This window comes from Gossypium hirsutum, chromosome A10, assembly GCF_007990345.1.
Source record: "Gossypium hirsutum isolate 1008001.06 chromosome A10, Gossypium_hirsutum_v2.1, whole genome shotgun sequence".
NCBI lineage: Eukaryota > Viridiplantae > Streptophyta > Magnoliopsida > Malvales > Malvaceae > Gossypium > Gossypium hirsutum.
Window position 1 is genome coordinate 115638620 of NC_053433.1, and position 21740 is coordinate 115660359.

Here is a 21740-nt window from a genome sequence, read left to right on the forward strand (position 1 = left end):
ACATGTAATTACACTTATTATATATGTGACGTCTATGTTTTTCAACAATCTCCCACTTGGACCACATATATATACTAATGACTCTATAATTACATGTCATTATATTACCTTATGAGCTCAAAATTTTACTATTATATCCAAAAAGTATTCCGAACAATCTCGTCCATTAATTATGTTAACATAGAACCAAAACGACTTTCGTTACATATATCGTAATTAAATCCATCCATGATCACGTATATTAACACAACCAAATGACATAGATCAAGTATGGATGTGTAGGATGGAAGTTACATGCAATATGATCTAAACATGTCTATTTCCAACTGGTTCTCTTTAAACTTAAGTGAGGTCAGTACCAAAATAATAAACATAATGAATAAACTGAATACTTTATTTCTGATCAGAAAATAACCAAATACATAAATGTCTGAAAACAAACATAAAACAAATAAAATATAAACTCCCACTAAATCATGATATCCTCAAACAATGTAACACCTATATAAGTAGTGTGCTCATGAAAGACCTTGGGTGGTAAACCTTTTGTGAGCGGATCTACTATCATGGAGTTTGTCCCAATGTGCTCTATGGATATTTGATCATTTTGCATTCTTTCTTTTACAACTAGGAACTTTTGTCAATATGCTTTGACTTAGATGAACTCCTGTTGTTATTGGAATATAGTACTGCTGACTTATTGTCACAAAATAATTTGAGTGGTCTTTCTACATTCTCCAAAATGCGCAACCCTGTGACAAAGTTCTGCAACCATATTCCATGGTTTGATGCCTCATAGCATGCTACAAACTCTGCTGCCATAGTGAACAAAGCTACAAGTGTTTGTTTAACACTTTTCCAAGATATAGCTTCTCCAACTAACAGATACATATAGCCTGATGTAGATTTCCTACTATCTTGACATTCAGCGAATTAGATTCAGAATACCCTATGACTTCCAAAAGATCTGATCTCTTATGAGTAAGCATGTAATCTTTTGTTTTCTGAAGATATCTCATAACCCTTTTGGATATCTCATAACCCTTTTGGCTACTATCGAATGGTGTATACCAAGGTTGTTTAAATATCTGCCTAACATCCCAACAATGTACGCAATGTCTGGACGCGTACAAACTTGAGCATACATTAAACTCCCAACAGCTGATGCATACGGAATCTTTTGCATTTCCTGAATTTCAAGGTTACTTTTAGGGCATTGAGTAAGACTAAATTTGTCTCCTTTAGCGACAGGGGTGTCACCTGGTCTACAACTCTGCATGCCAAACTTTTTGAGTAATTTATTGATATAGCTCTTTTGTGATAATCCAAGAATACCTTGAGATCGATTTTGATATATCTAAATTCCTAAAACAAAAGAGGTGTCCCCAAGATCTTTCATCTCAAAATACTTAAATAAAAACCTATTGGTTTCGTGCAATAAACCTATATCATTAGCGGCAAGCAAAATGTCATCAACATAAAGAACTAGAAATATGTACTTACTCTCATTGAATTTGTGATACACACAATCATCAACAATATTCATCTCAAAATTGAACGAAATAATTATTTGATGAAACTTGTGGTACCATTGACGGGAAGCTTATTTGAGTCTATAGATGGATTTTGTCAATTTACAAACCATATTCTTTGAGTCTTCTGACTCGAAATTTTTTGGTTGCACCATATAAATTATTTCTTCAATATCGTCATTAAGAAATACAGTCTTAAAATCAATACCTTCTTTTTGAGTATATTATTTAGCTACAAGACGCGCCTTATACCTCTCCACATTACCATTTGCATCCCTCTTGGTTTTAAATATCCATTTACAACCAATTGGTTTTGCACCTTCAAGTAATGGGACAAGTTCCCAAACTTTATCGTCTTGCATAGATTTATACTCATCTTTCATGGCATCAATCCACATTTGAGAATTAGAACTTTTCATGGCTTGATTGAAGTTGATTGGATTAGCTTCCATCATTCCATTATCATTCTCATGTTCTTAGAGAAATACAATATAACCATCTGGAATAGCATTTCTCCTTTCTCTTGTGGACCTCCTTAATGGCACTTGTTCTTGAGGTTGTTGAGTTTGTTCTTCTGGAACAATTACCTCATTTTGAATTGGGAGTTGTTCAACATTATCTTGTAGAGGTTCTGGATTCACTTATTGATCAATGATAAGTATAAGAACCTTAACATCGTCAAAAGAGATAGTAGGATTTGAGTTAGAATCTAATTCCTCCTCAAAAGCAATGTCTCTAACCTTATTTCTCCCCTAAACCCAACATCCTCAAAAAATGTTGCAGTTCCCGTATAAAAAATATTCATTATTATGGAATCATAAAATTTATAGCCCTTAGATCATTCAGAATAACCAATAAAGTAGCTGCTTACTGTTTTGGAGCCCAATTTCTTTTCATGTGGCCTATAAAGCCTTGCCTCAACTGGACATCCCCAAATGTGAAAGTGCTTTAGACTAGGCTTTTGACCTGTCCAAAGCTCATAAGGTGTTTTTGCAACTGCTTTATTGGGTACTCTATTCAAAATGTAAGCTGCTGTCTTTAATGCTTCTCCCCGGAGGGACTCAGGTAAAGTAGAATGAGCAATCATGCTCCTTCCTATATCCTTAAGATTTTTGTTTCATCTTTTAGCTACACCATTCAGACTAGGTGATCCTGACATGGTGTACTATAGGGCAATACCGCATTTCTCTAGGAATGGACATTGTTCACCTGAGCCATCATATCTACCGCAGTACTTACCATTACGATCAGATCTGACATTTTTAATCCTTTAATTTTGTTGAGTTGTTTCTCAACTTCAGGTTTATAAGCTTTGAACATGTCCAAAGACTGAGATTTCTCATGAATGTGATATAGGTACCCATAACATCAGTAATCGTCTATGAATGTTATGAAATATAGTTGACCATTCCAGGATGCCATATGGAATGACCCACAAATATTTGTATGAATTAATTCTAAGACTTTTGAAGATCTTTTGGCACCTAATCTCTTGGTTTTGGTTTGTTTTCTCTTAATGTAATCGACACAGACATCAAAGTCTGTGAAGTCAATGGACTTTAAAATACCATCAGACACAAGGTGTTCAACTCTAACTTTTGAGATATGACCTAAGCGCATATGCTATAATGATGTTGAATTTTCCTTATTTAATTTGCATTTAATACCACGTGATTCCACATGCAAGGTTTCATTATAGGATGCAACTGTTTCTAGCAAATAAAGATTGTCATAAGTATTTAAATAACAAGTTCCAATAACATTTGAATTTAAAGACAAATTAAATTGATTGTTTTTGAATGAACAATAATATCCAAATTTGTCCAATGAAAAAACAGAAACTAAATTCCGTCTAAATGACGGTACAATAAAAGTATCTTTTAAAGCCAAATAAAAACTAGTTCCTAATAACAACCTAAAATGCTCAATCGCTTCCACTTCTACCAATTTTCCATTGCCTACAAAGATGTGTCTTTCACCATCATTTGGCTTTCTGTAACTTAGGCAACCCTGCATAGAAACTTTTATGTGAGTAGTAGCACCAGAATCTATCCATCAAGTGTTTCTAGATACTGAAGCTAAATTAATCTCAGAACAGACCAAATTAAGAATTATACCTTTCTTTGCACGCCAAGCATGATATTTGGTACAATCTTTCTTTACGTATCCAGACTTGTTACAAAAGAAGCAACTCTTTATAGCTTGTTGTTGTTTCTTTTGAGCTGGGCCCTTAGCAACTTCATTATGCTATTTTCTTTTCTTGCCCTTGCCTTTAGGGGCATTGGCCAAATGAGCACTTTTAGAATTATCACACTTCAACCTTTCTTCCTCTTGCACACAATGAGAAATGAGCTCATTTAGGGTCCATTTCTCCTTTTGATAGTTATAACTAATTTTAAATTGATTAAACCATGCAGGAAGCAATACCAAAATCATAAGAACAAGAAATTCCTCAAAAAGCTCGATCTTAAGTGCCTTAAGTCTTGAAGCAGTATGGAACATCTCCATAATGTAGTCCCTTACGTTTCCTTGACCTTTATACTTCATAGACATCAAAGAAGTCAGAAGTGATATCATCTCAACCTTATCATTTTTAGCAAAACGTTTCTCAATTTCATCAAGGAAACCCTTGGCTTGAGTAATCTCTTTAAATTCTATGCCCCTAAAGGCTTCTAGAATGCTGTGTTTCATGATCATTAGACTCATACGATTTGAACGATCCCACCTCTTAAAATCCCTCTTAACATCAGGGGTGCTTTTCGCAGTAAGAGGTGCAGGTTGTTCTTCCCTTAGTGCAAGGTCTATGTCCATACAACCAAGCACTATAAGTAAGTGTCTTTTCCATTCCTTAAAATTAGTCCCATTAAGCATGGGTATAGAATTTATATTAGCAGATATTGTGGCAGCAGAAGATGAATTAGTTGAATATAGAACAAAAACAAGCTTAAATCAGTATTTATAAGTAAACAATAAATTCAAGATAATGACTAATCCCATCTCAAGATATCAAACACAACATTAATATCAAGTCTTTGGACGGTAATATTAACAGTAAGCGGTACTCTTGTTGTAGCAATCAAACATTGTAGCAATCAAACATTGACAGTAAATTATGTCAAACAGTGAATTGATCTTTGGACTAACTTATTGCTCACATAAAATACCTTATAATTGTCACACAATTATCACTCAGATGTCGTTGAAATTATGTCAAATATTAACTTACTTTTGGGTCAATTAATAAACGCATGAATCACAAAAACATATAATCATCTTAATATTTCAAATAAACTAATCTACACAAAAGAGGTCACTTTGGCAATATTTTTTTCCAACTAATTTATTTAAAATATTAGATATCCTTAATTAAAAGCCAAAATATAAATTTATTTGTTTCAAAATATTTACCTTAATTTCATCTTTCAATCAAATTAAAAGATAATTATATATATTTATAAAACAACATGTATTTATTATATATGTTTATAATCAAAAAATAAATATGAACTAAGTTATGCCTATTTACTGTTAACTTTTTTTTAATCCATCAAAAAAATAATAATAAAAGAAAAGGAAAACCTTAAAATTTTAATGGCATGCATTATTAGTGTGCTCCGATATAAAGAATAAAAATAAAAAACAAAACATTATCGTTGGCCGACTTCAAATTAAACTTTCATGCTTCTTTCTTTATTTATTATAAAAACAAATGCAAGAGTGTAGACATAAATTGAATTGTAGACCAATTCTACAAAGTAAGAATTTAAAATTATTTTTATTATTTTTTATTTTTATAAATTGAAAAAAATATACTTTAATATAATCCTTCAAAAATCAATATATATCCGAAATATAAAACCCATAAAATTTTATGAATCAATTGTTTAAAGAAGAAACTTTAATCAATTCCCAATGATTTAACATGACGAGACTTTGATACCACTTGTTAGATTTGTAAAATAAATCTGAAATAAAACTGAATAAACCAGGATCTATCATATCAAATTATCAAGAATAAATAAAAAACAAAACTAAATGCAGAAGCGTACCTGAATCCATGAATTCCTTGAAGTTTGACCTGGCCTTAGGAATTTGATCTTCCAAATTAGCACACAAAAATTTAGAGAATATCTGCTCTCTTTTTCCTAATGATGGGATATTAGAAAAGATATCTCGTGTATAATTTGGAGACTATAACCCTAATCTTTATAACCTTGGCATATTAGTTCTAATCAAATTCTAATTAGCCCATCATTAATTAGAATTTGATTAGAACTCAATTATTAGAGTATCTACATATATTTGACCCATACTTTATTTAATAATTAAAGCCCAATAAAATTCTAACCAAATTAGATCACTTTTAATCTGGGCTAACCTATCATGATAGTAAATAATAACATGTAATTACCCTTATTATATATGTGATGTCCATATTTTCCAACATTTCCAACTCACCCATTTAAAGTAAATTAAATGGGTGAGTTGGAAATGTTGAGCATAATTAAAATATTACACCAAATAAAACCTTCAAAACCATAAACAAAAGCTTGAATGAAAATAATAGGCATCAAAACCATAAATAAAAACTACTAGTTAATTCATATATTGGTCACTTGAATTTAGAAAGTTATGAAATAGTCATAAAATTATTAGTAGTTTTTATTTAAGTTACTGAGTTGTTAAAATCGTTGTTGTATGGTTTTCTTCGTTTACATCACTTGCATCAATTGAAAGCTTTTCTTCCCTTTTTCTTGTACACTTCAATTTCTTTCTATGAAACAACTTTGAACATCATGTATATGCGAACCAAAATCTAAATAACTTTCTTCTTCGATCTCAAACACTGACTATTAGATCGACTTACATCTAAGGTATGTTATTCTATTTCTTGATGGGTACTGATCTACCATACTATTCGTCGAATTGTTGCTTGGAGCTCGTCAACAAAACTTAAAGCTAATGACTTAAATAAAAAACTTTCGAATAGTTTAATGACTATTTTATATCTTGTTAATTAATCAAAATGTGAACTTATTAATATTTTAAAACCTTGGATCTAATTTTAAAAAAAGAGGGTAAATTACACCAACAGTCACTCAACTTCGGGATACTTAATAAAACAGTCACTCTGGTTTCAATTCAATTACTCAAATTTAAAAAAAAATAACAAAACAGTCACTAACTTTACCGAAAAGTGACAAATCAATTACCTACTAACAGTTTCTATTATAGACCTAATGAGATAGGTGACGTTGCCAGTTAATTAGTTGACGTGACCAGTTTACTAGCCACATTGGATGTCTACAGTGCAAACCCACCCAATTTAAGCAGAAATTGAAAAAAAACCCTAATAACAGAAGAAGAAGAAGAAGAAGAAGAAGAAGAAGAAGAAGAAGAAGAAGAAGAAGAAGAAGAAGAAGAAGAAGAAGAAGAAGAAGAAGAAGAAGAAGAAGACACTGTAAAATCCCTCTCAAAGTCTCTAATGGCCCTAATACAATAACCCCATAAACAAATCCGCAGCACTGACGACAAGTGCTCCGGCCACCACCACTTGCACCGCCATTAAACTGGGTTAGGGTTTTTTTCCCCAATATTCTTCTTCTTCTTCCCTTAGTTGCTGCTGTTGTGGATAACTTTCAACCTCCCCCAGCACTTGCACAGTCAAATATATACTTCACTAATTTTTCCAAGGCTAAATTTGTCCCACAGAGAATCTTGAAATACTAAATCACAAAAAAGAAGAAGAAGCCTTCTCTGCCTATTTTTGGTCAATAACAATACATAAGTAACTAGAATAAAAAACAAATATTGAAGGACAATAAGAAGAATAAAGCATGAGAAAGAGAGAAAGATATGGGTTTTTAGTATTTCTCCAGTATCTAAATCCTAATTTTGGTTTCAATTTCTTTTTATTGTCTTCTCCTTTCAATTCAAAGTGATTAGACAGGTGAAGTAAATAAGGTGAAGAAGAAAAACAGTCAACACAGAGAAGAAGAAGAAAAATAGCTTTCCCACTATTTTTCTTTTTCAGATCTGAGTTTTTTCTTTTTTTCTTTTTCGTCATTTGCACGTGGGATGCCAACATGGCAAGTTAACGGGCCACCTCAACTTTTTGTTATGTCTACAATGATAGTGATTTTTTGTTATTTTTGAAAGTTGAGTGACTGAATTGAAATCAGATTTATTATTTTATCAGCTACCCAAAATTGAGTGGCTATTAGTGCAATTTACCCAAAAAATTCCATCATTATTGCATGCCATGTGACTGCAAGTTAATTTATTACAACATGTTATTTTATGTCTTTAATAAAACAATCGAAATTGCAGCAAGGGCCGCCGACAGATTTCTCAATTCTTTCTTTTCAACCATCAATTTCATTCACCATTTTCTTTAAAGCAATTTTCCTATGCGAAACATCTTTAGACTTTAGTCCCCTTCACTTTGATAATGGTCCCTACCATTTTGATACCAAATAATTTAAGTTCAATTTTAATAAAAAATTTAATATGTTTTAATTAATTTCAATCAATATCAATTTATATTGATGATTATCATAACTCGTATCAATTAACACGAGATAAAAATATCTTAAACTAATTTTTAACATTTTTATCTTATCAATTGAAAATCATATATTAGTATAAAAGCAAACAAATACAATTATTAATTTAAAAGTTGACAAGAATGTAGGAGGTGATTAAAGAAACTAGGGTCAAATTATTTAAATCGAAATTAGCAGGAACCTAGGAAATAATTTAATAAAAAAAGTGGGGATGGGAAAGGCCCCTATGTCAAAATTTCACTTTTTTAACCATTTTTATTCATCATTCTTATGTCCTCAATTAGGCAGTCAAATTTATAATACGAAGACCCACCAATATTCACAGATTCTTTAGCCAATTTAGCAAATTCAGCAGCTGAATTTTCTTATTCTCGAAAGAGATTTTAACATACTTTAGGGATTTCTATGGATCAAGGCAAGTGAATAAATTGTTTAATTTAGATTCAAAATAATAAGTGAAGTTTAGGTGGATTCTTTTCTGAGTATTGTCTCTTTCATTAATTTTCTTAAAATATTTTCCTAATTCATTCTCTGTTGCGTCCTTCGTAATTAGTTTAGTTTTAGATTAAAAATAACCCTTCAATTTATAGGCTAAATAATAGAAAAAAGGTAATTATTAGTACTTTTAGTCCTCATAGATACGATATTCCCGACTCACCATAGCAATATTACTATTCAATAGGTGCGTTTGCCTTTGTCGTGATTTTAGTTAATTTAGTGAATCATCAACACATTTAGTGGGATTGAATGTTTATATGGCTATGTCATACCAATGGACAAGAGGAAATATTCTAAGGAATGATGCAAAAAGATCATTCTTTTAACATCCTAGAGTTACTCTAAGCAATTGTCTTCTTAGTCATCCTATCTTCTTGTTCTTGTTTTGACTCTTGACCTCTTTAGATGAACAGCCCTCCATTGTACCATCTTGATATCCTCCTTATCTTCTTCTTTTGTTGTACGTTGTATCAACAAATATATAGAATAAAATAGTAACTTTATATAATGGGTAGGGTGGAACAAGGAAAACAGTTATTATAACTACTTCATTACGTATTTTAATTTGGATTTACTTTTTTCCAGGATAAAAATCTTGAAATTCAGGATAAGAGTAATGATGTGGCATAAAACTATTGGAAAGAGATATAAAAAACGTGGCGTCACAGTTTCATACAATCATTTCCCTCATACCCATAGTGTAAAAAAAAACTCCATCTTATCATGCATCCACTTTTTAAGAAAAAAATAAAAATAAAAGTCCGCTCCCCTTCTATTCTGTTTACTGGGGGATGTATTGATGCTACTATCGAAGGGGAGTTCTGCTTAAGAAACTATCATTTTTTGTGAGTTTTCAAGCTCATTATTCTAATATCTTCAATTAAACGGTCCAAATTACTATAAGAAGACCCACCAACGTTGACACATTGATTGGTTACCTTAGCCATTTCATATGCGGATTTTGCAAACTCCTCCTTTCGATCCACCATCACATCATTTACCATTTTCTCCACTATCTTGCTATCACATACATCCTTCATATCCATCCCTATTTCCCACACCTCACTCACAACCCTACTATTCACGTGTTGGTCAGCAAACTGAGGCCAGCAAATCATAGGCACCCCTGCGACAATGCTCTCTAAAGTCGAGTTCCATCCATTATGCGTAAAGAACCCGCCAATGGCCGGATGGCTCAAGACTTCCTCTTGTGGTGCCCAATTTACAATGTAACCTCGATCCTTACTCTTCTCCATGAGCTCCATTACAACATCCTCCCCTTCACCATCTTTTCCAATCACGGAATTTGGCCTTACAACAATCAAGAACTTCGTTTTACTGTTAAGAAGTCCATACCAAAGCTTTACAAGTTGCTCCCTTGACGTGCTCGTAATGCTACAAAAACTTACGTAGATAACAGATCGATTCGGTTGCTTATTGAGCCAAAAGATGCAGCTTTTATCCACTTCCCAAAGTGTATTCGAGAAGTGATCATATGATTCTCCATGTTTTGCATTGAGCCTAGTGTTAAATTGAGCATGTAAGGGTCCAACGGCATAGACAAGAGGGCATTTGGTGCGTATTTGAGATAGTATAGGCCCATCGAGTTCTTCGGCGGTGTTGAGTATCAAGGCATCAGCTTGAAGGCTCTTTCGTGTCTGTTTCACGACTAGCTTGATAATTGAATCTTCAATGTCCAGTTTTCGACATATAGTAGGAAGATCTCGACATCGAAGATAAGTTTCCATACCTAGCACTGTCGTTATTAGCCGGTCCATGTCTTCACTTCCTTCAATTGTTTAACAAAAACCCATTTACTATTGTCAATGATCACAAACCCAATTAATTCAAACTCATATCAGATTCAAATTTATTTAATCATAGAAATTTAACAACTCAAACTTGAAATGACTTAAACCCAAACATGATGGCAACTTCGAATGACTCGAACTTAAAAACAACGGGAATAAGTTACCCAAAGTGATCCAAACTTAACTGTTAAACCTAAATGAAAAAAATCCTGAAATGATTCAACTTGAAAAACCCATCAATCTAGAATGATTTGTAATCAGAATGACTCAATAAATGAATACAAAAACCCAACTAATTATCCTAAAGTGACTTTCAAATTTAAAAGTCAAATTGGTAAATCTAAATGACAAGAACCCAAAGTGATTTGAACCCGAAACAATCCAAACTTTTTAGAAAAATTGAAATTCACAATCATTCAAACATAAAATGATTTATAATTTTTAAATTCCGAATTAATCCAACTTAAACCAAATCAACTCGCCTAATTAACAGGAATATTCCAAATGTCTTTCTCGTTAATTTCTTCAACATGCTTGTCAAATCATTTCGGCTTAGGGCTTTGTATTATTCTAAATTAAAAACAGTGCTAAACATGGTACAATAAACAAAGTTGATGAAAAAGAAGTGGATTTACCATTGATAGGAAGCTCCCCAGCTTGGATTATATCAGGGATAGAATGATAAACCCAGAAACAACAAGGACTGCTGGTACAAAAAAAAATAATGGGGATTCCAAGCTCCTTTGCAACATCAAGAGCAAAGGCTGAAGTCCCATCTCCAATTATGCAATCTACTGGCGGGCTACTATTCACAAGTACCTCTTTCAAACTTTCCTTCATCTTAAGTTCCATAACTTCAAACATATCAAGGAACCAGTTCCCTGACCTAGGATGATCAAGAGGGAGACCATCGGTTATGGTCTTGAATTGGAACCCTGGGTATCTTTCAAAATGGGCAGCAATATTGTTGAACTTGACCAAGCGTTCATGGTTGTGGTGGGAGTCGAGGAAAGTGAGCTTGAAGCCGGCGATAGCTAGCAGTTCAGCCAGCTTAATCATGGAGTTTATATGGCCTTGTAATGGGAAGGGGAAGACGAGGACATGTGGAGGACCGGATTGAGAGGATCGATCTTGCTCCATCTAATTGGAGGATCTGTTTTGAGGGGATTTTTGAGTTTTATGTGCTTAAGAATCGACAATTTGGAAGCTATTTAATGGCCAAAAGATGTCTTTGGATATCTAATTTGACCGTTATATTAATTTATAAGTTAAGAAATAAATGTTACATTTATCATTTTCAGGAAACCAATTAAGCTCTTATCTATCCAACAGTAAAGTTAGAAAACTTTTTCATGTCTGAAATTAAATTATAATTTTTATAGATTAAAATATAACTTTATTATTTTTAATAGTTTATATTTTTATAATTTTTAAAAAATTAAATCAAAATTTTATCAAGGGTAAAAATGTAATTTTATCTCTTCTAATTTAAATTTTTAAAAATTTTAAAAGACCTACATAAAATAAAATTCATTTTAGGGAAATTAAGGCCCATGTCAATCCTTCTAGCCATGCCCATGTACCTATCCTTGGTGACTTTATTTTCCATTTCCATTCCTATGTGGAATTATTGCATCTTGTCTACTTTAGAGTGTTTGGTGTGACATTCTCTTCTATTCAATCTCATGACGTCCTAGTCACAAGCTACTATGTTACAGTTGATCCATTATGTCATCCCACTTTCTGATATGCTTATTGTGAAATCGGGCATTCAAGGATTGCTTTGATACCATTTGTTATGGGATCATTACTCTTTTCTCAAAAGACATGTAATTGGATGTGTGGCGCACTTATTTATATTCTTAATGACTTTCCCTTTCTTTTTGAGATTAATACATTCTATCTTTTTTTTAAGTGCTTGACGTGATATTTATTTTTCGAATATGACAAATTGTTTAAAAAAAACTAAAAAATTTATTTAAAAGTTGTATTATAATTTATTGGGGCTAAAATTTATATCTAGGCAAATTAATTTTGTTTTAATTTTTTTTAAGTTTTAAGAGAAAATATGGTTATAATATTATTTTTGTTTTCTAATATATATTTTCAACTCACCCATTTAAAGTAAATTAATTAATGATTTTATTTATTTATTTTTCATTAAAAGTAATTTTTTATTTCATGCAATTAAAATAAACAAAAGCTTGAATGAAAATAATAGGCTTCAAAATCATAAATATTGGTCACTCGAATTCAGAAAGTTATAAAATAGTCATCAAATTATTTGAAGTTTTTTATTTAAGTTACTGAACAGTTAAAATCGTTGTTGTATGGTTTTTTTCTATTCGCATCGTTTGCACCAATCGAAAACTTTTCTTCCCCTTTTCTTGTATGGTTCAATTTTTTTTCATATCTACAAACTAAAATCTAAATAACTTTATTCTTTGATATCCAACATTGACTGTCAGATCGACTTAAATCTAAGGAATGTTCTTCTATTTTTTTGTGGGTACTGATCTACCACACGATTTATCGAATTATTGTTTGGAGCTCATCAATTAAACTTAAAGCTAATAACATAAATAAAAAATTTTAAATAATTTAGTGATCATTTCATATATTGTGAATTAATTAAAATATAAATTTATTAATATTAAATAACCTTGGATGTAATTAAAAAAAAACCCTATCTTTATTGCATGCCATGTGACTGCAAGTTAATTTATTACAACATGTTTTTTTATATCTTTAATAAAACAATCGAAATTGCAGCAAGGGCCGCCGACAGATTTCTCAATCTCTTCTTTGTTTTCAACCATCAATTTCATTCACCGTTTTCGTTAAAGCAGTTTTCCTATACGAAACATCTTTATTCCCCTTCACTAGCTACTTCGGGCACGGACAGAATCAAGATAATACATTAGAGGATAATAGTCCCTACCATTTTTATACCAAATAATTTAAGTTCAATTTTAATTAAAAAAATTTAATATATTTTAATTAGTTTCAATCAATATCTATTTATATTGATGATTATCATAACTCGTATCAATTAATACGAGATATTAATATTTTAAACTAATTTTTAATATTTTTATCTTGTCAATTGAAAATCATTTGTTAGTATAAAAGTAAACAAATACGATTATTAATTTAAAAGTTGACAAGGATGTAAGAGGTAATTAAAGAAACTAGGGTCAAATTGTTTAATTCGAAATTAGCAGGAACCTAGGAAATAATTTAATAAAAAAAGTGGGGATGGGAAAGGCCCCTCATTTTGTTGTCCCTATCTCAAAATTTCCCTTTTTTAACAATTTTTAATCATCATTCTTATGTCCTCAATTAGACAGTCAAAATTACAATTCGAAGACCCACCAGCATTCACAGATCCTTTAGCTAATTTAGCAAATTCAGTAGCTGATTTCAAAATCTCCTCCCTTTTTGCCACCATTAAATCATTCACCATTTGCTCCACAACTCTTCTATCACACACATCCTTCATATCTAATCCTAATTTCCACACTTCCTCCACAAACCTACTGTTCAATTGTTGGTCAGCAAAGCAAGGCCAACAAATCATTGGCACCCCCGCTGTCACGCTCTCCAAAGTCGAATTCCATCCGCTATGAGTCAAAAACCCACCGATAGCCCCATGGGCCAGGACATCTTCCTGTGGAGCCCAATCCACTATGTACCCTCTTTCTTTTGTCCCTTCCACGAGCTCCGTTGGTACAACGTCACATTCTCCGTCGTTTCTGGGCACATTCTCGGGCCTTAAGACCCACAAAAACCTCTTTCCACTATGGACAAGCCCAAACCAAAACTCCATGAGTTTCTCCCTTGGCAAAACTGCAATGCTACCGAAACTTACATAAACAACAGATCCCTTTGGTTGCTTGTCAAGCCATGAGATGCAACTCCGATCATCTTCCCTAAAACTATTCGAGGATCGATCCGACATTGTCTGATTCGTGTCGGCAAGTCTTGCCTTGAGATGCTCATGGAGAGGTCCAATGGTGTAGATTTTGGGACACTTGGTCCGCATTTGAGATAATGTAGCTCCTTCTAGCTCTTCGAAAGTGTTTAAAATGAGTCCATTGGCCTTGAAATTTTTGCTTGTTTCTCGGGCCATAAGTTGGAGAAGTGGGTCCTTTACATCACTAACTTTGCAGAAGCTAGGAAGGTCTCGGAATCTAAGAAAAGTTTCCATGCCTGCTACACTTGTTATCAAGCAATCCATGTCTTGATTACCTTATAATTTTTTGACAAAACAACACATTGTAAGTAGATAAGAAAGCTCAAAGACTCGAGAATCACTTTTCTTAAGACTTTTATAATGATTATTAATCTTTGTATTATATTAAAATTTGAGATTTAATCTTTCTATTTTAATTTGATATAATTTAGTGTCTTCATTTTTATAATATCAGCATGTTCAAATTGTGTTAGTTGCTGCTTATGTGAATTCTTTAATTTTAATATTATCAAATCATATAGTTATAGTCATACATAAAAATCCAGTTAAATATGTTTAACTACAATAAATTTACATGTTAATCGAAAGTTTTAAGATTTTATAAATTTTACCTATAATCACTTTAGTGTACCAAATTTAAAATAACAAACAAACTAAAATTATAATTCAATGTTTTGTGCCCATTCAACTCAATTGTCCCAATGCAATTAATTTTAATTTTAAACTTTTCTAAACAGTGTGGGATTAAACTAATCATTAACATTACAATTTTGTGAACACTAATTAAAAAAATATTATATGCATTATGGGGAGGTTGACTTTATTAAGAGAAGTCTAATAGTAATAGTCTCATTAATGTTGACTCATTGAGAGATCTACTAACTTTAAATTGACAACAATTTATAGACTTCTTTCAATGGGTTCAACCTTCCCTCAACAAATTAAATAATATCACATACCTTTAATTGGAAGCTCTCCTGCTTGGATCATATCAAAAATAGAGGAAAAAACCCATATGCAACCAGCACTAGTGGTACGAAATGGAATAATGGGGATCCCAAGCTCGTTAGCAACATCAATTGTAAGCCCTAAAATACCATCTCCTATGATACAATCCGGAGGTGGGTTAATCTCAAACAACATTTGTTTAAAAATTGGCTTGGTTATCAATTCCAAGCTCCCAAACATATCCCTCATGGCAGCGCCTACACGAGGATGATCTTGGGAAAGACCATCTGGTATCGTCTCGAATTTGAACCCTGGATACTGAGCAAAACGGGAAAGAATATCGGTGCGACGAACGAGACTTTCATGGTTGTACTCGGAGTTTAGGAAGGTGACCCTTAGGCTTGCAAGTGCCAAAAGCTCAGCAAGCTTGAGCATGGAATTCACATGGCCTTGTGCTGGGAAAGGGAAGATGAGTACATGAGGAGATTGGTGCACTGCCTCCATCTTTTGGGGTGTCTTCACTCGATTTTTCTTGTGAATATATATATAAACTAGATACTAGTTTACATATAATATTTGTATCGATTTCATAAGTAATTTCCCTTCAATTTTGATTATAATTTATGAAATGTCAAATTGAGTGACTCACTTAAATTTTTTGCATCGTACAAAGGAACAAGTGGGGAAAAAAAAAGAATCAAGACTTTTGGAGTGATAATAAAAGCACCTCGAATTGTCAATTGGCCATTGCTTAACTAAAACCTAGAGATTGCTAAAATCTTTGGCTGCATTGCATTAAATTGGCCTGAAATTAATTTTTTTTTAAATAATGAGTTTTTTTTAGACCGAATCCCAATCCAAACTTAAATTATTTTAAGAAAAATCAACCCTCAATTTAATCTATATAATTTATTAAAATTACTTTTTATTGAATTTATATGTGGAAGGATAGAGAAAAAAGAATGTGAATACAAATTTGAATCTAGCTCGTATTCGGATAAAACTATCCTAATAATAATATTATATAACACCAATTTTAAATTTGGTTTCTTCTACATCTATTCTTTATAAAAAAGTATTATATATAAAAGTTTAAACTAATGTTGTTATCAACGTACATCTACTAATGACATTATACAAATAGGACTAAATTAAAGTAGATCTATTAAATTTTAAAAGTTAGCATAATAGAAGGACTAAAATCATAATAAACCAGTTTTTTCTAACCTTTTGATACAGTGTTGGGCCGAAGACAACTTTGTATGTAACCCACTACCCTGGACTTTGCTTGTGCTTCAAACCTTTGCTGGCTTTCGGCATAAATCTTTTATGTAATCGAATAATTTTTTTTATACAATACCAATTTTTAGTAATAATCTTTTTCCGAATTTTTAAATTAAAAAATACTTAAACCTGCTTAAGGATAGGTAAAAAAATTGAATCTTAAAATTTCGATTTAACCCGACTCAATTTGTTAGAGTTAGAATTAGGTCGGAATTAGATTGAAGGTAAATCCACTTTATCTTATTGCAAAATATTTACAATAATATCTCTAATATATATACATATATTAAGTTTTTTGCTTTTGATGAATAAATATATAAATAAAAAAATATATTAAAATTTATTTTTAGATTGAAAAAATTAATTTTATTTACTTCAAAATAAAAAATAAAATAATTAAAGATTATTTTCTTAAAAATAAAACAATTAAATTAAGTTCGGGTTAGAATGAGGCAGGCAAGATCAAGCCTTCACTAAAGGCTAATACTTTCAGGGTTCGTAATTTTTCATACCATCAATGTCATTTCCATAATTTAAATTTAAATTTTCTTTTTAAAAATTTAATATGTCTTACAATTACACCTAATACTTATTAATTTAATTGACTATTAACAAATTAAGATAAAACTCACCAATAATTATTATTAGATTGAACGGTAGCGAGTTGAATTATTTTATGGTAAAGAGTTGAATTACTTCTATGCAAGTTGAATGATTCAAGCTTTGCAAAAGAAAAAAAAATCACTTTTTACCCTTTAAAACTTATAACTTTTCAAATTATTATGCGATAAAATTTATCTTCAAAACTATTAAAATTATAATTTCATCCTTTAAAATATTATAAAATATAAATAATGAAAATTCCACCTCATTAAAAAAAATCCCACCGCTTGAACTTGCATGGAAAGTTTGAAGAAAAGCTTGAGAAATTCAAAGAAGATGGTCTCAAATTCAGCCAAATGGTGACATATCTTTACCATCTCATGCCACGGAATGCCACGTACATTCCCCTAATCATCATCTATCACTTTATATAAACACCCTCTTCACCACTCTCCTCTCCCATCATCATCACCAACCTTTCAACAATGGCTATGATCCCATCCCTTTTCGGCAACAACAACACCACCATCTTCGACCCTTTCTCATTCAACATGTTCGACCCATCAACCGAAACCTCAACAGCCATAAGCAACACCAGGATAGACTGGAAAGAAACCCCAGAGGCACATATTTTCAAAGCCGACGTACCAGGACTTAAAAAAGAAGAGGTAAAAGTAGAGGTTGAAGAAGGTAAAGTGTTACGAATCAGTGGTGAAAGGAGTGTTGAAAAAGAAGATAAGATTGATACATGGCATAGGACTGAAAGGAGTAGTGGTAAGTTTACGAGGAGTTTTAGGTTACCTGAGAACGTAAAAATGGATCAAATAAAAGCTACAATGGAGAATGGTGTGCTTTGTGTAGTTGTGCCTAAAGAAGAAGAGAAGAAACGTGACGTTAAGAACATTCAAATATGTGGTTGATGTTAGTGAAGTTTAAGGAATGGTTGGGTAAGGATGTTTTTATATATGTTGTGTGTTCTATATGGTATTAATGTAGGGAAGTGTTTGAAGACAAATGGGTTTGTGTTTGGGATTTTGATAAGAAATGTTGGTTTGTTTTGGTTGTATGTTGTTAATTATGTGTTTTGAGAAATGGTAATTAGAAATATATGTTTACTATAAGTCAGTATTCACAAATTCAGAATATAGCAAAAGCTTTTAATTTCAATTTCAATTCTGGACATGAAGGATTTCAAAAAATAAAATTAATTCTAAGTTCGATTTAAATAATCGAAACAATGTAGCATAGTTCATTACATGAAGATTAGACTAATCAGCCAAAACGAAAGAAAAACAACAAGATCCCACACTCTAACCTGCATACATACATGTTTATATGGGTGAATGTTGGATCTAAGTGCTACAGCAGCAAGCTTCAATAGAATGCTTGTCGAGCAAGTCTCGTGACTTGCAGCAGAAACAAAGCAGAAAACTCAAATAGATTTTGAAGCAAAACTAAAAATGGTAAAAATGGAGAGCATATGGATGAAAACTTGTTGAATTCATTCAAAAAACTGAATATGGCTTAAAGCCAATACAAGCTTACAACTTGACAAAACAGTAGGTTAACCTAAACTTCACCTACTACCACTAACAAACTTAGTAACTTGAGCTAATTAACTTGTACAAATCAACAAAGCTGATTAATCAGCTCAATCACCATCAGTTTTACATCAAATATAAACCTAACATAGTTGAAATACAACTACGTTACATTGCATTAACTTAAAAATACAAAATAAGTGAAAACACAGCTTGCTGGCTTGATGAACTTGCAGCTTCTGCATGTAGTGCCCTCGACAGTCTTGGTTGCTGCATGCTGACCATTGCTTCAACACTCCTCCTTAGTTAGCATGTTGCAAACTCCCATCTTAGTTCTTAGGTGTTGAAACTTGGAAACACTGAGTGTCTTTGTCAAAATGTCAGCAGTTTGCTCTTCAGAACTACAATGAACTAATTTGATAACATGAGCTTGCTCCATTTCTCGAACTGCATGAAGTTTGATGTTGAAATGCTTGGTCCTTCCATGAAAGACAGGGTTCTTTGCAATTGCAACAGCAGATAGGTTGTCACACATTATCTCTGTTGCTTCCTTTTGCTCATGGTTAAGATCAGCTAAGATTTTTCTAAGCCATATGGCTTGATTAACTGCTGCAGCAGCAGCTATATATTCAGCCTCTGGAGTAGATTGTGCTACTACTGCCTGTTTCTTTGAACTCCAGCAAATCATACCAGAGCCTAGGTTGAATGCATAACCTGTTGTGCTCTTCATATCATCCAAAGAACGTGCCCAATCACTATCACAATAGCCAACTAACTTTAAGTTCTCAGCCTTAGTAAATTGCATTCCATAGGACAAAGTTCCCTTGATGTATCTTAGAACTCTTTTTGCAGCTCTAAAGTGACTTTCATTTGAGCAATGCATGAACCTTGAGAGTAGACTCACAGCATACATTATATCAGGTCTGGTAGCAGTCAAATACAACAAACATCCAACTAGACTTCGATAGGTTGTTTCACAAACCTTTTCATGCTTATCTTGGCTCGAGAGTTTTTCTCCAACAGCAATTGGTGTGCTGGTTGCTTTGCAATTCTCCATTGAGAATTTGTTGAGAACCTTCATAGCAAAGGTCTTTTGACTAAGCCAAATTCCATTTTCAGCTTGAGTTACTTCCATGCCTAAGCAGTAAGACATCAATCCCAAGTCAGACATCTCAAAGTGTTGTTGCATTTTAGCTTTAAAGCTACTTAGCATCTCTCGATCTCCTCCTGTCACCAGTAAGTCATCGACATATATTGACACAATGAGCTGAATTTCAGTACTAGTCAATTTAACATAGAGAGTTGGCTCACTTAGACTTCTCTCGAATCCCAAACTGGTCAGATATCCATCAATTCTGCTATACCAGGCCCTTGGAGCCTGTTTCAAGCCATACAAGGCTTTGTTGAGTTTGTACACCATTTCTTCCTTGCCAGACACCTTGAAACCTTGAGGTTGCTCCACATAAATCTCCTCTTCAAGGAATCCATTCAGAAATGCTGATTTTACATCAAGTTGGTGTATCAGCCACTGTTTTTGTGCTGCTAAGGCAACTAGCAGTCTGATGGTGTCTAGCCTGGCCACTGGTGCAAAGGTTTCCAGGTAGTCTGATCCATACCTTTGACTGAAGCCTTTCACAACCAATCTAGCCTTTAACTTGTTTAGGCTACCATCAGCATTGTTCTTGACTCGATAAACCCATTTGACACCAATAATCTTCCTGTTTGTTAGTCTATCAACCAGACTCCAGGTCTGATTCTTTTCAATCATCCTGATTTCTTCAATCATTGCTTGCTTCTAGTCCTCCTGGCTTTCTGCTTCTTCAAAGCAACTTGGTTCAACAGTAGCCACTTGTGCTCTTTCATAAACATCAGCCAGTGATCGAGTGCCTCTGATTGGAACATCATCTACATCCATTTCAGGTGTGTTTTCATTATTTTCAACTTGGTCCAATGCCAGATCTTCAGCCACTGCCTCTGGTTCAGCCTTCTCCCAATTCTAGTGTCCTTTTTCATTGAAAACAACATCCCTGCTAACCAATATCTTGTTTGTAGCAGGTTCTAGGATTCTGTAGCCCTTTTTAACCAAGCTATAGCCGATCAGGATCCCTGCTTGAGCTCTTTTATCTAGCTTGCTTCTCTTCTCAGTTGGAACTTGAGTGTAGCACAGACAACCAAAGGTTCTGAGATGAGCCAGTGATGGCTTAAACCCAAACCAGGCTTCAAATGAAGTCTTCTCAGCCAGAGCCTTGGTTGGGAGCCTGTTTTGGAGATAAACTGTTGTGTTAACAGCTTCAGCCCACAGAGTTTTGGGTAAATTCTTCTCAAATAGAAGACATCTTGCCATGTTCATCAAGCTTCTGTTTTTCCTTTCACTGACCCCATTCTGTTGGGGTGTATACACATTAGTCAACTGGTGTTTGATACCTGCTTCTTCACAGTAGGCTTGGAACTGAGCTGAGGTGTACTCAGTTCCATTATCTGACCTCATTGCTCTAAGTTTGCAACCAGACTCAGTTTCAACAGCAGCTTTATACTTCAGGAACACAGATGGAACTTCTGATTTCTGTTTTAGAAAATAAATCCAGCAGTATCTTGTAAAGTCATCAATAAATAGAATAAAGTACCTGCTTCCTTTGAGAGACTCAGTCTTCATTGGTCCACACATATTTGTATGCACAAGCTGGAGCTTCTCTGATGCTCTCCATGTTGTGCTTGTTGGAAATGGCAATCTTGCCAATTTTTCTTGCTGACATATCTCACAATGCTCATCATTCTTCACTGAATCGATGAAATTTTCTGCCAGACCTTCATTGACCATGCGGGCTATGGATTTGTAGTTTGTATGTCCAAGCCTCTGATGCCAGAGTCTAGAGTCATCAGTGGAGGTTATGCAGGCTGAATGTAAGTCATTTGGCCAGTCTACTTCAAAACATTTATCAGTCATGGTGACTGTTATGAGGTTTGATCCACTTGGATAAAAA

The 21740-nt window shown here is 33.1% G+C and overlaps 3 protein-coding genes across 3 annotated transcripts; 1 reads left to right on the top strand and 2 right to left on the bottom strand.

Annotated features, from left to right (window-relative positions):
- Window positions 1-9244: 9244 nt before the first annotated feature.
- LOC107951618 (7-deoxyloganetic acid glucosyl transferase) lies at window positions 9245-11630 on the bottom strand. Its single transcript, XM_016886724.2, has 2 exons — window positions 11043-11630; window positions 9245-10385 (listed from the first exon to the last, which is right to left on the bottom strand). The coding sequence occupies exons 1-2, from the start codon at window positions 11545-11547 to the stop codon at window positions 9433-9435; spliced, it is 1458 nt and encodes a 485-aa protein (XP_016742213.2). The 5' UTR covers window positions 11548-11630; the 3' UTR covers window positions 9245-9432.
- A 1979-nt stretch (window positions 11631-13609) lies between these two features.
- On the bottom strand, window positions 13610-15839 carry LOC107951625 (7-deoxyloganetic acid glucosyltransferase). The gene is made up of 2 exons (XM_016886737.2): window positions 15343-15839; window positions 13610-14658 (listed from the first exon to the last, which is right to left on the bottom strand). The coding sequence occupies exons 1-2, from the start codon at window positions 15833-15835 to the stop codon at window positions 13715-13717; spliced, it is 1437 nt and encodes a 478-aa protein (XP_016742226.2). The 5' UTR covers window positions 15836-15839; the 3' UTR covers window positions 13610-13714.
- A 1822-nt stretch (window positions 15840-17661) lies between these two features.
- Window positions 17662-18339, top strand: LOC107951636 (class I heat shock protein). The gene has a single exon (XM_016886760.2). It carries the CDS (start codon window positions 17704-17706, stop codon window positions 18136-18138), a length of 435 nt encoding a protein of 144 aa, XP_016742249.2. The 5' UTR covers window positions 17662-17703; the 3' UTR covers window positions 18139-18339.
- The last annotated feature ends 3401 nt before the right edge of the window (window positions 18340-21740 follow it).